Raw genomic sequence first — 17,523 nt, 5'->3', positions numbered from 1 at the left:
TCCATATCCAAGCAGTCAATCAAACCCAGCACCCACATCTCTCAACCCCACTGCAAGGGGCTCTGCCGATCCACCTGAATAGACTTCAATCTGGACTGCAGTAACTGCTTTTCTTCAGGGACTAACTGTGGTCCTAACAGTGACCAGTACTGGGTCTACAAAGATGCCAGCAAATTGGCTTGTTTGACAGCTTTTAAAGGCTTGATTTTTTTTCCCAGAGGGGATCACCCCTCTAAGCAGAAAATAGAGGACAGCTAGTTTCTTATGGGTAGGGCATGACCAAGTTTTTCTTAAGGGGTCAGAGAATACTTGTCTCACATAATGCAGACTGATGATTAAAAGTACTTTCTTTCTGTGCTAAACTCATTTTTCTTCTTTTAACTCAAAAATAATTATATTAAGGAATATAACTTAAAAGCAATTTTTAAAACAAATGTTTAAAAACAAATCTAACTGTTCTCGTTCAAGGTAGATTTGAACTTTGGTGATGTTGGTGAGTTTAAGTGAAAACTCAAAAAGCACAGTTTTCAAAACAGATAAATTTAAATGTGTCTTAATCACCAATAGTGTCCAATGTTATAGATAAGGTTGTTACTTGCTAATCTGTTCACTTTGAGACTGAGGCACCTTAAAAGATAAGGATTGTTCATAAAGTACAACTACTTAAATAATACTTTGCACTGAATCCTACTTATTTTTAAGCATGTGTCTATGTGTATGTGTGTCTGTCCCTGTGTGTGTGTAGAAGATTATGTTGTATTGGTATGACAGGTTATCACAGGTACAAGTCAAATCAGATTAGTAAAGTTAAATATCACACAACACCAGGTTATAGTCCAGTAGGTTTATTTGGAAATACTAGCTGCTAGCTACCTGATGAAGGAGCAGTGCTTCGAAAGCTAGTGCTTCCAAACAAACTTGCTGGACTATAACCTGATGTGCGATTTTTAACTTTGTCCACCCCAGTTCAAAATCAGCTCCTCCACATCAGATTAGTAAAGACAAAAATGTCATTTAAGAACTGACTGAATGCCAAATGAAGGAAATGTTAAAGATATCCAGAGTGCCCCAACAGACCAATTTCACTCGTAATTATCTTATGAACTTTGAAGCTGTTGACGTCCAACAGTTTCACCCTGTGTTGTCTTTTGAAAGGGTCAGCCTGACTGCAAATAAATATTACAGAACAGAATACTGGGTTTGTTACATTTAATTGCAACTTACTTTTAAATAAATTCACGTAACTTCATGGAATGCTTCATGTTACAGCCAAATGTTTTTGAAATCCTCCATACTTACTGGAAATCTCGTGTTATCTGTTTATATGTGCTAGCATTTGCCAGTAACTCTATTAGAGTGTCAGAGGCATCCTTCACCAGCAGAGGACATGGAGTATTGAAATTTTCCAAAGAATAATTAACCACCTCCAAATACTCTGAAACATAATGAAAATGAAGTCCCAAATTAATTCCAATTCTTCTGTTGTCAATTTAACAGGAATTACAAATGCTCATTGAATTGGCAGTAAACTCCAGAAAAAAAGTTCAAGCATATATATAAAAGCAATCAGTCAGGTACATGCCCAACATTTAACATCTAGATTGACAAATGAAAAACTCAAGACAATGTTGCACAATCTTCTTTTAACCAATCAGCTACAGAAATTCAACCAATGAAGAGAATTTCAGAAAAATGGCAAAAAGGTCTTAACTTTCCTGATATTGAATCATACTAATTAAAATCTGTCACAGAAATTCACGTAATATTCTAACACTGTACTATGTGCATTAGATGAGAATAATCTGTTTGCTCCAATTGCTTTTGATCAGACACTCAAAGTCAGGCTAGGTATGTTCCAGGTTTGATAAGGTTCTTTTGGTAATCTTTTGTTTTCCTGATATATATCCTACAGATAACACCAGTAAAATATATTAAGTTGGATGATTATCTCAATATTAGTTGTGAGACCTTGCTTTACAAGAATCACACTTCAAAGTACCTCATTGGCTGTGAAATACTTTAGAACATCCTGATAATGTGAAAGATGGAAGATAAACTGAGATTTTTCTTTTTTTTTGATCATCAGGTAAACCACAGACTCCAAATGTAGTTTCCTTCACTCTTGCCATAATAATACGTGTTTAACAACAGCCTCAAAAATCAATCACCAATACAGCACTATTTTCACTCCAGCATTCCATAAACGAGGTTTATTAGTTCAAATTGTTTTAAGTTAATGGTACCTTTGTTTTGTCAACTCATGTTGCAAACTCATTGAAATGATACGTGTTATTTTGCACATTGAAAAATATGATTTTTGTTTCATCAATGTGTGCTGCATTCAAACTTAGGCCTGGCTTTTTGTGCCGCCCCCATGGAAAGGAGTTTGGGGGGGATGTGGGATTTAAATAATGGAGGGTGGAACCTGACTCCAACTCCATTCCTAGTGCCCCCAATTTCTATTAGTTTGTGATAATGGGGAGGGTAGCAAGCCCACACTCTGCACTCCTAGCTGGCTTGCTCCATTGTAAGAAAGGATCTTCTACTCCCCTGAAACTTAGATGGAGTTGGGTCAGTTTCTCTGTGACTCATGGTTATGATCCCACAGAGATGTTATGAATCATAGCCTGGATGTGGGAATTGTTTGAAGGATAAAGTCAAATGATCTTACCCGTGCCTGCCCATGTTCCCTCCATACCAACTCACACCATCAATCCATGCTAAATGGTTCCTCATAGCCTTCCTAATGTGTGTTTAATCGAGTTAGACTATTTTATTAACAGAGCTGACAAACAGAAAAAATCTTGCCTGATTGTCAGTTCCTTGATGCTATAATAAGCCAATTTTCTGTGATCTGTTTTATCAATGGTCAGTGTTTATTTTCTATATAGAGAGATGTTTATTGTTTATGGCCTCTGACATTGACACTGAGAAGGTCTGGTTGATTAACATGTTTGTAGTTTTATTGTTACTATGTGTGTGATTTTCTGACCTTTTTCAAAATGTTGGGACAATCATTTTAGGTGTAGACGAAGAAGCCACTTCGACAACTGAGAGAATTTACCCAATCAGCTCATTTAAAGCTGATAGGAGGCATGGTGAGTATCTCAACCTACCACAGCCCTTGATACTGGCATACTGGATCACCAGAAGCTCTGGCCAATCAGAAGCTGGCAGGTTCTGAATCCGAAGGTCTGCTGGTCAGGGACAAGTCTTTGAATGATCCAGTGGTGAAAGGGTAAGTCATTTTTATCTTCTCCTCAAGAAGTGGGTGTTGAGAATAGTGGGGCAGGGGGCATGGGGTGTCAGAGGCAAGAACAGAGAACTGGCTTTTGGAAGCTACACACATAACGCATTGGTCCCTCCAACTGTTCATGGGTTGAGATAATTGGAGGCTGCTCTAGTTCCACAAGTGAGCTGTTTGGTTTCCCAATCAGTTCCCACTCATCTTTTTGATGCTGGGAAACCTATTGATCAGGGAGCTGTTGAGTTGAGATTCAGATGTGACCATTAATGGACCACTTAAGGACTTCAATTGCCAGTGAGTCAAGAAAGACCTCAATGGATTTTCTCACCCAGCACTGAATTCTAAGGTGGTAAGGAGTAAATTGTTTCTCTTCAAGGCCAACTTTCCCCATTACGTGCCCTTCTCCCTATCCCCTCACCACCTCTAGGTAAACTTGCACCTTTATATGGTTAATTAATTGTGAATACTTGATTATTAAACTAAGGTGATTGATGATGTGGTGTGAGAGGTCAGAGGTATTTAGTCTAAAATATCGGAGAAGTGAGATGAGCCCTGTAAACATCGGACCTCAGCACTCGACTATCCTTGCAGCATTCTCCAATCTGGATTCAGGGTTAGTGGCCCTGACAACATCCTGTACCGTCCATCCATTGTCCATTTCCCATCAGCACCAATCCCACGCCTGCCCAGGTTAACAGCCCCAATCAAGGAACTCATATTCTATGAGACCCACCTGGTTAACCTCATTTGATCATGACAGTGAGGATGATAGATAGTTAGATGGCCTATCAGCTGATCAGTGGCAAATGGCATTCAATATGGATAGGTGTGAGGTGATACACTTGGGAACAACAAATAAGGCAACAACTACATGATGAACATTAGGACTTTGGGAAGCATCACATTAGGACTTTGTGGGCGGCACGGTGGCACAGTGGTTAGCAGTGCTGCCTCACAGCGCCTGAGACCGGGTTCAATTCCCACCTCAGGCGACTGACTGTGTGGAGTTTGCACGTTCTCCCCGTGTCTGCGTGGGTTTCCTCCGGGTGCTCCGGTTTCCTCCCACAGTCCAAAGATGTGCAGGCCAGGTGAATCGGCCATGCTAAATTGCCCATAGTGTTAGGTAAGGGGTAAATGTAGATGTAGGGGTATGGGTGGGTTACGCTTCGGCGGGGCGGTGTGGACTTGTTGGGCCGAAGGGCCTGTTTCCACACTGTAAGTAATCTAATCTAATCTAATCTAATCTAATCACCAAAGATCACAGGGGCCTCGGTGTGTATGTTCACTGGTGCCTTAAGATAGAAGGAGAGTAAAAAGTGGTTAAGAGGGCATATGGAATATTTGATTTTCTTAAGCAAGGCATAGAGTTTAAGAGCAGGGAGGGCATACTGGAAGTATAAAACATTGGTTAGACCACAGCTAGTATATTGTGTGCAGTCCGGGAACCAACATTATAGGAAGGATGTGATATAGGAGGGAGGCAGCAGAGGAGATTACCAGGATGTTACTGGGGCTGGAGAATTTCAATTATAAAGAGAGATTCAACAGACTGGGGTTGTTTCCTTGGAGCAGAAGAGACTGAGGGGAACATGACTGAGACGTATAAAATTATGAGGGACTTCATAAAATGAGTAGACAATAAAGAACTTTTCCGGAGCATAGATTTAGGTAAGGGGCAGGAGATTTAACGGGACTATAAGGGAAAATCTTTTCACCCAGGTAGTAGTGAAGGTGATGGAAACATTTAGATGTGCACTTATGATGCCAATGTATATAAAGCTAGATGCCACATCCTGGAAAAGTGGGATTAGGATAGTTAAGTGATTGAGTCTGTGGTGGCTAAAAACAATGGACTGAAGTGCTTATTTCTGTACTGTAGACCTCAATGACACTATAAAGAACAGAAATAATCCAGCTGATCAACTAATGTTGGCCATGGAATTACACATGGTGGAGATATCAGGAAAACCCCAGCTCTTCTTCAAGTAGTACCCTAGAGTCCTTTATACCTTCCTGAGAGGACAGCTCAATTAATAGCATAATGGATAAACACCAAGACATGGTTCTCAATCATACAGTTTAGGAAGCTTCAAGTTCAAACTCTACTCTGTACCAAATCAGAAAAAATGAAAACAATGAGAATTAATGTTCCTAATTTTCATTTTCATCAAGAGTCAGTTTTTTCTGGACAGTGGAGGAGAAATAATACTTATAGCTTGGATAATGGTATAACAGCACTCACCTGGAAAGTCGACAACAGCTTGGACTGGTGCACTAGATGCAACAGCAGCATAGACCAGATGTGGGTACTTCAGTCTAAACCATGCTGCCAGAGATCCAGGATAAGAACCTCCAAAAGCAATCCATTTATTTTGTGTAAGGTTCAATTTCACATCCATCTTAGTTCGAAAGTGTGCAAGATCTGCAAGTGCCTGATCACTACGGAGGTATTGAAGATTTGAAACGCTCAAATCCCTTAAAGAAAATTACAACACAGTATGGGGGTTAACGGAGGAACAAGAGTAAGGCAATATTATGCTGCCATCGACTTGACTTACAATGTTGCCTATCTATGCCAACAGCACATTTTAGATTTTCTGTCCTAATGTCTGAATCAGTATTACACACGGTGTATAGTTAAGATTCCAGCACAAATCTTTGTCTTTTTTTAATTCATTCACAGATGTGGGCATCTCTGGCTAGCCCATCACTAATTACCCAGAGGACATTTGAGAGTCTATGACATTGCTGAGGATCTGGATCATATGTAGGCCAGACTGCGTAAGGTCAGCAGTTATCTCTACTTAAGGATATTAGTGAACCAGGTGGGTTTTTTCTGATAATCGACAGTTGCAGGTTCGCCATTAGACTCTTAATTTGAGATTTTTATTGAATTCAAATTTCACTGTCAGCCATGGCATGATTCAAACACAGGTCCCCAGAACATTGCTTAGGTCCCTGGATTAAATAGTCTAGCGATAATACCACTACACTATTGACTCAGATATTTTATTGGGTTGGGTTTTTATCAGAGGGGTACTGTCAGTAACATTCTACCAAGCAGAGTACCTACACTGATACTTACTTTCCATTGCCCCTACACTGTCAGCTGCTGCTCATTTAGTTTCCTAAACAAGTAAATAACTTTCCTTCAATCATTGAGTTCAAAGTTAACTTTCTGTTTCTAATGAGATACTTCAGCAAATGCCTTCTGGACAGGAATATTCACAGATGTTCCAATCTTGATCTTAGTCATCGCCTGGAGTCGTAGAGATGTACAGCATGAAAACGGACCCTTCATGCTGACCAGATATCCCAAAATGTTGCAATTATAATAACCTCCACCACTTCCTCTGGCAGCTCATTCCATATATGTACCATCCTCTGTGTGAAAAAGTTGCACTTCAGGTCTCTTTTATATCTTTCCCCTCTCACCCTAAACCCATTCCCTCTAGCTCCGGACTCCCCCACCACAGAGAAAAGACTTTGTCTATTTATCCAATCCAAGTCCCTCATGATTTTATAAACCTCTATAAGGTTACCCCTCAGCCTCCGACACTCCAGGGAAAATGGTCCTAGCCTATTCAACCTCTCCCTGTAGTTCAAATCCTCCAATCCTGGCAACATCCTTGTAAATCTTTTCTGAACCCTTTCAAGTTTCACAACATTCTTCCGATAGAAAGGAGACCAGAATTGCACGCAATATTCCAATAGTGGCCTTACTAATGTCCTGTGCAGCTGCAACATGACCTCCCAACTCTTGTACTCAATGCTCTAACCAATAAAGAAAAGCATACCAAACACCTTCTTCACTATCCTAGTATTATGGTCGCTGGCTCCAAAGTGCTTCCCCCATTGACACCTCAGTCACCTGCCCTGCCTTATTTTCCAAGAGTAGGTCAAGTTTTGCACCTTCTCCAGTAGGTACATCCACATACTGAATCAGTTAATTTTCTTTTACAAACTTAATAAATTCCTCTCCATCTAAAACCTTAATACTATGGCAGTCTCAGTCTATGTTTGGAAAGTTAAAATCCCCTACCATAACCTCCTATTATTCTTACAGATAACTGAGAACTCCTGACAAGTTTGTTTCTCAATTTCCCTCTGACTATTAGGGGGTCTATAATACAATCCCAATAAGGTGATCATCCCTTTCTTATTTCTCAGTTTCACCCAAATAACTTCCCTGGATGTATTTCCAGGAATATCCTCCCTTAGCACAGCTGTAATGCTATCCCTTATCAAAAACGCTAGTCCCCCTCCTCTCTTGCCCTTCTTTCTCTCCTTCCTGTAGCATTTGTATCCTGGAACATTAAGCTGCCAGTCCTGTCCATCCATGAGCCACGTTTCTGTAATTGCTATGATAGTCCAGTCCCATGTTCCTAACCATGCCCTGAGTCCATCTGCCTTCCCTGTTAGGCCTCTTGCATTGAAATAAATGCAGTTTAATTTATCTGTTCTACTTTGTTCTCTGCTTTGTCCCTGCCTGTCCTGGCTAGTTGACTTGCTTCTTTTCTCAACTGTATCAGTCTCAGATTGATCTCCTTCCTCACTATCTCCCTGAGTCCCAACCTCCCCTGACCTTAATAGTTTAAATTCTCCTAAGCAGCTCTAGCAAATCTCTCTGCCAATATATTAGTCCCCTTCCAATTCAGGTGCAATCCATCCTTCTCTTCAAAGAATGAAACCAAGTCCATGAGAAGGCACCCATTTTGAACAAATCAATGCTGGTTCTCTCTGATCAGCTTCTCTTCAAACTCCCCCCAACAGATTTTGGCCCATATCCCTCTAAACCCTTCTTAGTCATATACCAATCCAGAGGCCTGTTAAATATTGCAATTGTACCAGCCTCCACCACTTCTTCTGGCAGCTCATTCCATACGTACACCACCCTTTGTGGGAAAAGGTCCTCAGGCCCTTTTTAATTTTTTCCCTCTGCCTTTAACTCTATACCCTCTGGTTCTGGACTTTCCCACCGTAAGAAAAAGACCTTGGCAATTCACTCTATCCGTGCCCCTCATTCTTCTCCCTCAGCAGAAAATTAGAGAATAAATTCAACAAAATGTTGTAATTATTTTGTCAGTCTCATTTTTCTGTTTTTCTCTCTCTCTCTCCCCCTCCCTCCCTCCCTCCCTCCATTCCATCTGTATTTCCCAATCGTTGTGTGGCCTTCCTTTTGCATAATTTAAATATAAGCTTTTTCCACTTTGATTTGATGCGTTACTGTCACGTTTACCAAGGTGTAGTGAAAAGTGTTATCTTACGTGCTTTACAGGCAGATCATACTGTACAAGTGCTTCAGGGTAACAGAACAGTAGGATACAGCGTTACAGCTGCCGAGAAGGTGCAGAGCATAGTTTCAGCTTTGGATTGTGTGGGCTAGAAATTTGAGAGTACCATTCATTCAGTGGGTGCAGCGTGTTGTGGAGCATTGTGCAGATATCATTCAGTGCAAACAGTCTCTTCATAAAGGTGGACTGGTCCTCCCAGTGGGAATAATATTGGTAGAATGTAAATGATGGGAAAATGAAAACCAAGGTAAGGAGAGGATTCCAGGGTGGAAAATATAATCATAGAGTCATAGAGTTGTACAGCATGGAAACAGACCCTTCGGTCCAACCTATCCATGCTGAATGGATGCTCTCAAGGACCAAACTGAAGAGTATTGAGTACAGGAGTTGGGAGGTCATGTTGCGGCTGTACAGGACATTGGTTAGGCCACTGTTGGAATATTGTGTGCAATTCTTGTCTTCTTTCTATTGAAAACATGTTGTGAAACTTGAAAGGGTTCAGAAAAGATGTACAAGGATGTTGCCAGGGTTGGAAGATTTGAGCTACAGGGAGAGGCTGACAGGCTGGGGCTGTTTTCCCTGGAGCTTCGGAGGCTGAGGGGTGACCTTATAGAGGTTTACAAAATTATGAGGGGCATGGATGGGGTAAATAGGCAAAGTCTATTCCCTGGGGTTGGGGAGCCCAGAACTAGAGGGCATAGGTTTAGGGTGAGAGGGGAAAGATATAAAAGAGACCTAAGGGGCAACTTTTTCGTACAGAAGGTCGTACATATATGGAATGAGCTGCCAGAGGAAGTGGTGGAGACTGGTACAATTGCAACGTTTAAGAGGCATCTGGATGGGTATATGAATAGGAAGGGTTTGGAGGGATATGGGCCGGGAGCTGGTAGGTGAGACTAGATTGGTTTGGGATATCTGGTCGGCGTGGACAGGTTGGTCCGAAGGGTCTGTTTCCATGCTGTACATCTCTATGACTCTATGGCTCTAAATCAAATATCATTCACAGTAATGAAAATTAAAGCAAGCACAAATTTTTAACCTACATTGTTGGCTGACTTTTTCCATAAAATCGATGCTCTATGAGTATACAGAGGGCACCCAACTTTTCTGCAAATGTCAACCAGGTACCATAGTCCATCCACGCTGGGTTTGCAGTTCCTTCTCCACCAATCATCAAGAAGACAGGACCTCCAGGCTGATAAAATGTATCATTGATATAAAATCTCTGGGAAAGTAAACATAAAAATGGAGCAGCACTATCTTGCCAAATTTACTTGAATTTTACTTTAAATGTACCGGTCATTATTATTTCAACAATATTAAATTCAAAAGTTAATTACTGAATGAAAGACTGAGGAACTCGACCAAACCTTTGCACTGTCACCAATAAAAAGCAACTACAACAAAGACTTTCTTGAAGGTACAGCTGAGTTACCCCAACAACAAAAAAAGCACAAGGTCATAATGAAAATGACCAAGAGAATGCAACCTCAAGGATTTTCAGTGTATCAGTCAGACAAATACTTATGTAATAACTTACAGGCAATTATAGGCAGTGATACTGCTACCACACTGTTTTTATAGATGCACTTGTCTGCTATGGAAAATGTGTTTCAGAAATGGACAATTGTACTGCCAAGATGGGCCTTTTTATTGGTCCTAAGTTCTCACCTACTTTTAAGAATTCTTCAATAGTAGAGTTCAATTTTTTATGTGTATTCATGATATGTGGGCATCATTGGGCCAACAATTATTGTCCATCCCTAACTGCCTAGAGGGCAGTTATTAGTCAACGCCATTGCTGTGGGTCTGGTGTCACATATAAGCCAGACCAGGTAAGCATGACGGATTCCTTCCCTAAACAGCATTAGAGAATGAGATTAGCTTTTCCCAATAATTGATAATGGTTTCATGATCACCATTAGACTCTTAATTCCAGATATTTATTGAATTCATATTCTGTCATCTGCTATCGCAGAATTTGAACCCAAGACCCCAGATTACACTACATGGTTCTCTGGATTAATAGGTCAAGCAATAGTAGCAGAAGGCCATCAAGTTAACAAGTTACTATCAACCTATTCACTATATATACCATTTACTCTGTTAAAAAGTAGTTGTTCAAGATTATTTGTACCCATTCTTACCGTTGACAAAGTTAAAAACAGCCTCAGACTTGAATGTGTGGTTGAGTGGATCTTTGAGCCACTGTTTCATGTGCAATATTTTTGCACATTTCCACGGAGTGCTTATGAACGTGTGCAGCTAGCAAGATTCTACACATATGCAAATTTTCTAAGCTACATTAGCTGGTACTTTAGTTGATGTAGCTTTATTTTGCTTCATTATTTCCCCCTATATTATGCGAGTAAAGTCTGCATGATGGTGGAGCATTAAATGGCAAGGATTCCTCTACTCTTAAGGGAAGAAGCAAACCATTACTTTGAAACACAAAGTAGAAGCACTACAATGTGATGAAACTGGTAGGAAGGCAGTACCCAGAGCGAGTTCATTTTGACTCCCAATACCAATTGCGTGGGCCATCAAGCAAAACAAAAATAAGACACAGACTAGTGGATAAAGTGCTATTACAGTAAACACTAATTTTAACTTGTGGGCAATGTCCTAGGGCCATCCTTCAGATCTGATGACATCTCCATAAAAATACATGTAGATAATCACTATAAAGACATTGTAACTTTGACTTAACCCACAGACGCAGGTCTTGTCACCAGGTTCAAACTGACACAAGTTCTGATGGGGCTACAACACTATTCAGGAAATTAATTAGACTACATTGCTTGGGAGGAGGTAAAACAGTCAACCATGAAGAGTGTATGACACACGTCTATCCACAAAACAATTTGTGACTTTCATGGCTTTGATGAACTTCCCAAATGTATTTCCCAAGGCACCATGACAATGGTCAACATAGTAAGAATTTTTAAGTAGACAAGGATAATGTTGAGAAGTTTTCTGTGGCTTTGTACAGAACAAGAGGAGAAAAGTTGCTTGACCAGAAATGTGCTCTATCAGAGAAAGATTTGGAAGAGCAGTAATCATCACAAAGCAAGCAACAAACATTGTAACACATGTCAGAAGCTTTCAAGCTCATTAAATGAGCACTAAGTATTTTAAAAAGATTATACTCCCTCCACTCTCAGCACTTGCTTAGCAAAAACCTGCTCACTGACACTCACTTTAGGTTCCATCAGTGCCTCTTAACTTCTGACTTCATTACAGCCTTGGCTCAAACATGGATGAAATAGCTGAATTCAGGGGAGGTGCCCTTGACATCAAGGCTGCATTTGACCAAGTGCAGCATCAAAAAGCCCTTGCAAAACTGAAGTCAACAGGAATCAGAGGGAAACTATCTGTTGGTTGGAGTTATATCTGGCACAAAGAAGGATGATTGTAGTTTTTGGGTGTCAGTCATCCTCAAATCCACGACATCTCTGTAGGAGTTCCTCAGGGTAGTGTCCTTGGTCCAACCACCTTCAACTATTTTATTACTGACCGTTCCCCCATCATAGGGGCAGAAGTGAGGATGTTTGCTGATATTCTCAGACATAGATGCAGTCCATGTCCAAAAGCAGCAAGACTTGGACAATATCCAGATTCATTAGCAGTGCATAGTGCCAGGCATAATGGAATTCTCTCTTATTGGAGATGATTATCACCCCTTGACATTCAATGGCATTAACATTACTGATTTCCCTCATTACTAACATCTCGGGGGTTTACATTGACCAGGAAATGTACTCAACTAGCTATATAAGTACTGTGGCTAAAAGAGCAGGTTAGAGGCTAGGAATACCATAGCAGGTAACTCACGTCTTGACTCCCCAAAACTAACCACCATTTACAAGGTTCAAGTCAGGAGTGTAATGGAAGACTCCCCACTTGCTTGGTAAGTGCAGTCCCCAAAACACTCAAGAAGCTTGACACCACCCAGAACAAAACAGCTCGCTTAATTGGCACCACCTCAACAAACAATCTATTCAAGTATTCTTCAAACCTACAATTCAAGAAGTGATCTAAAATGAACAACAAGTGAGACAGAATAAAGGCCTTCACCTTCTATCCCCAAGTTACTTCTCATCTTATTGTTGGTGAGCCATAATTGTCTTTGTGTATTTATTTATTTTTGCCTTACACAAGATGAATGTTTGTGTAACTTATTGGTTACACAAATTCTTGGTTGGGGATACATCTCTTCATGATACATACATTGAAATGGGAAAATGTGCCTTGATGGCAGGTGGTGTATTTGGGAAAATGTGAAGTTGTTCACTTTGGTGGAAAGAAAGAAATATTAGAATATTATTTAAACAGAAAACAACAGTGGCATTGCAGAGGAGGATTTAAATGTTCCAGTGCATGATTCACAAAAGGTTTGTGTTTAGATACAGTATGTAATTAAGGAGGCTAATGGGATGTTATCCTTCATTGCAAGAGGAACTGAACATAAAAGTGAAGATTAAAAACCAAAAGAACTGCTGAAGATAAAAGAACCAAAAGAAAGTAGAAACAAAAACAGAAATTGTTGGAAAAGCCCTGCAGATCTGGCAGCATCCATGGAGAGAAATCAGAGTTAACGTTTCGGGTCCAGTGACCCTTCCTCAGAACTGAAGGGTGAGTGGACCTGAAATGTTAACTCTAATAAAAGTAGCAATGTTATGCTTCAACTATATGGGGAATTGGTAAGCCAACATCTTAAATATTCTATGCAATTCTGGTCTCATTATTCAAGAAAAGAAGTGAATACTTGGGGATAATTCAGATAAGGCTTACTCAATTGATAACTGTTATGTGAACAGGTTAGTTAGGCTGAGTCCACTGGAGTTCAGAAGAGTTAGGGATGATTTGATTGACATGTCTAGGAAACTGAATAGTCTTGAAAAGGACAGTGTGGAAAGCATGTTTCATCTTGTGAGTGAGTCTAGAACTAAGGGACAGTGTTTTAAAATAAGTGGTCACCTTTTCAGGACAGAGATGAGGAGATATATTTTCTTTCAGAGAGTGGTGGAACTTTGGAACTCTCTGCCACAAAGGTGGAGGTAGGGTTATTAAATATTTGTGAGACAGTGGTGGATAGATTGTTGTGAGGCAGGGGAATCAATGCTTATCGGGTGGGGGGGAGGGGTACATGGCAATGTGGAATCTGAAATGCAAGCAGATCAACCGTGACCTTATTGTATAATCTGGCCAGCCACAGGCTCAATGGTCTACTTCTGGTCCATTTACATAGATTCCTGTGTTTGATAAAAGTAATTTCAGTTTAAGTCATAGTTCCAGGATTCTTTCTATTACTGAAAGCAGGATATTCCTGTACAGAACCAATTTTGACACAAAGTCACAGGAGACAATAGAACAAGAAAATATAATTTGATTATTTTACATTGCATGAAATTGGAGGTGTTTTCTGCCCATTTAAATTCGAGAGGGAAACTTTTACATACATATTAGGTAATTCACAAAGGTAATCAAAGGTGAGCCCCCACACTATTCATTTGGATTACTGCTCCAGACCCTGGTCTTGTGCCCTATAAACAGTATTATTCTATGTCCAATATCATCCTTGTATTGCAGAAGTTATGTTTCCTTATATGTCTTTTAATGGGAACTATATACAATATTTATTTCGAACAGTAACACTCGCTGAGCAACTTTTGCCTATCTTCATTATTTTTCAATAAGGCTGTATCATGACAGGTGATCGAGTTTCCGTAAAGTATTTCACAACAATTTGCCCGAGATTTTTTATTTGAACTGCCTCATCAAATTTCAATTCTTTTATTGGAAATCGGCGAAATTTTCAGCAAATGTAGCACTGACGACAGTGTATTCTCACTGAGCCACACTGCAGGGAACGAGCAAAGGATTAGCCTGGTAGTTGGACATTTACTCCAACCCTCTGTATCTCTGAAAGAGTAAACTCTCTCCTGTATGCACTGATGGTTACCTGTTTCCACACCCTCCCATCAGCGGCGTTGAAATGATCCAGTCTCTGGACAAACCATTGCTCACTCCCCTTAAAACGTGACTTCTGCCGTAGAATCCGGAGGTATCTCGAATTATGAAAACCTGAAGTACACCACTCACAGGAAACCAAGAGAACAATGGACAACACAAGGCGAGTTATCCTCATCACCGATTTAGCGTCACTACACATTCAAAGATATAGACATGGTATGAAGACGTTTATCACGAAGAGGAGATCAAATGGACAAAAAAAACTTCTTGGATCAGCTGATGCTACACAAGTCACTAGAACAGTGACATCTGGCAGACGCATCCTGTTCAGTCATGTGGTTCACAACGTTACACACTGATGAGCAAAATTGGCCAAAGAAAGAATCACAATTGTACTGCTTCGGCATCACAACTGACTGAGTTACATCACAAAGCTGTTGGAAGGAAGTTCTAAGAATAAATGAACGCGTTTGCTAAACATTGACAGATTATAGTTACCCTGCATAATTCTCTCCTGTTATTTTCCCATTTGCTCTGACAGTAGAAAGGACCGTATCCACGGAATACTATGGACACATCCCTCAGATTAGTTCTCAATTAGATTTTTAAAAAATTCCTAGCTACTCTGGCTATAACCTTGTAGTCTGTAGTTATGGCGCAGGAATTCATACGGATTATACATTTTTAAAACAGCCTGTGCTACCAGGATATAAGCTGGTCTTTGTCAACCAATCCTGTTCGCAGATCCAGAGTTTTGGAAGTCTGCTACCAGCCTTCTGAAAGTAGATATTTTGAGCTGGCCCAGGATGTGTAGTGAATTGGGATCTAAATTAAGAGACTGCTGTAAAAGTGTATTATGAAATCATTTGCATTTATTAGCGTTTTTGCATATAATCAAAACATCTGAATAACTCACAAATACACCTGTTAAAACATATTATTGTTCTGATGTATTACATAGAATTAGATGTGATTCCCTACAGTATGGAAATAGGCCCTTTGCAAGTCCACACCGACCCTCTAAACAGTAACCTACCCAGACCCATTTCCCTCTGACTAATGCAGCTAACACTACAGGCAATTTAGAATGGCTAATTCACCTGACCTGCACATCTTTGGACTGTGGAGGGAAACCAGAGTACCTGGAGGAAACCCACGCAGACACAGGGAGAATGTGCAAACTTCATACAGACAGTCGCCCGAGGCTAGAATCAAACTTGGGTCCCCTGGCGCTGTGCGGCAGCAGTGCTAACCACTGAGCCACTGTGCCACCCCAAGTTAGATTGAATTTACAGCATAGAAATAAGCCATTTTGGCTCAACCAGTTTCCCCAAATCATTTAAACCCTATCCACATGTCTTCTGTGACTTTATTCTCTCTCCTTCACCTATCTCGCTTTCCCTTGAAGCCAGCCATGTTGTTTTTTAAGTTCCCTCCCCAGAACAGTTAGTGAATTCCACATTCTTGTATACTTAAGTTTATATTAACTAGTAGCAGTAATCTTATAGTGACGGCGAAGAGTTTTGGACTCCCCACATGTGGAACTTTTATCCTGTCAAACCCTTTATCATTTTACAAATAATCAACACTTCACATTCACTTTTCTGAAGAAGACAGCTTCATCTTGTTCAAACTTTCCTAGCAGGTATAACCTGTAAGTTTTGTTATATTACTTAAACAATTTATTGCATCTTTAGTTTATCAATTTTTTTTCTGTTAAGAGGATCAGAAATTTATGCAACAGTACAATACTAATTTAATTAATGTTCTATATATTTTTAAAATAATTTCCATAATTTTCAATCCTACTCCATTACAGCAGGAAGGTATTAGGGTGACCAGTTAACATTATATGATATCCCATGAATGATTTAATAAGAACAGTTAATCTTAGTTGGTGTTGATTCCTGGTAATAACTTTGATTGTATGAAAATACAGTATGCTTTAATCTTAATTTGAACTCTGGTGATTATTACGAGTAAAGGTTGAGGATAAATGATAAAAGTTTCTGCTCTAGGCACAGTAAAGAAGGAGTACCCAATATGTGCTTTAAATTGAATTGATTGGGTTAGGCTTTATGGACTACAAATTTGGTACTCCATGCTGAGCAGGAAACAAGCATCAATGTGCTGTACACCCACTGGAAGCATCCCGGCTGATCAGATATCTATGCTCCTCCCATTCTGGCCTCTCATACATTCCCAATCATGACTGTCTCACCATTGGTTGCCATGGCTTCAGTTACTTTGTGGTTTCCTTAAAACATACTGCTTTCATTAAACCTTTGGTCATCTGACATAAGATCTCCCTGTGTGACTGTGTGCCTTTGTTTGATTGTGATTCTGTGAGGCATCATTTATTTTTGAGAAAGATCTGACTTCATGTTATTTTCCCAGAAGGGTTTTTAGTGAAATTGGAAGTAGAAATCTGATGTACACTTGACATTATTATAAATTAGTATTTGTTAAATAACAACTACCTTACATATGCATTAATTTTTATTGTTTTCCTGTTACTTCTTCTGCACAGTTTTCATTTTGTAATGGAATACATATTTCATTACATTAATTGTTTGCTATGGACTTATTTTGGTAATTTCTTTCCTTTATTCTTTTTGCCCGGCCAACATTTATTGTCCATTCTTTGTTGCCCTCAAACTGATTGTCACTAACTGGATCAGAGGATAGTCTTAACTAGCACATTGCTGGAGTCACATGTAAGCCACCAAGAAAGAATGACAGATTTCCTTCCCTCAAGGGCATTAGTGAATGGGATGTGATTTTACAAATGCCAATTGGTACATTGCCAAATTTTAATTCCAGGTTTTATCAAAATTCAAATTTCAATTTCTGCAATGATGGGATGCAAACACAGGACTCCAGAACATTAGTCTGGCTTTCTGGATAACTGGTCCACAGACCTTACCATTATCCTATCTCTCCCTATTAAAGATGTTGCATTATGTTATTTGCACAGACTTCTGTGAAGAGTTATTCAGGACTTTC

General features: G+C 39.9%; 1 protein-coding gene across 1 annotated transcript in view; it reads right to left on the bottom strand.

Annotated features, from left to right (window-relative positions):
* The window catches only part of prss59 (serine protease 59, putative), a 51,879-nt gene extending 35,587 nt beyond the window's left edge, over window positions 1-16,292 (bottom strand). Inside the window, exons 1-4 of the mRNA XM_072572763.1 lie at window positions 14,507-16,292; window positions 9,585-9,766; window positions 5,490-5,722; window positions 1,300-1,435 (exon numbers count right to left, since the gene is read on the bottom strand). Of these exons, the coding sequence (XP_072428864.1) occupies window positions 1,300-1,435; window positions 5,490-5,722; window positions 9,585-9,766; window positions 14,507-14,716 (761 nt within the window). The 5' untranslated portion in view covers window positions 14,717-16,292. The remainder of the gene's footprint in view (window positions 1-1,299; window positions 1,436-5,489; window positions 5,723-9,584; window positions 9,767-14,506) is intronic.
* Between the last annotated feature and the right edge of the window lie 1,231 nt (window positions 16,293-17,523).

Source organism: Chiloscyllium punctatum, chromosome 6 (assembly GCF_047496795.1).
Source record: "Chiloscyllium punctatum isolate Juve2018m chromosome 6, sChiPun1.3, whole genome shotgun sequence".
NCBI classification, from domain to species: Eukaryota; Metazoa; Chordata; class Chondrichthyes; order Orectolobiformes; family Hemiscylliidae; genus Chiloscyllium; species Chiloscyllium punctatum.
The sequence above is the reverse complement of the archived record's forward strand: the minus strand, read 5'-3'. Positions and strand labels throughout refer to the sequence as shown.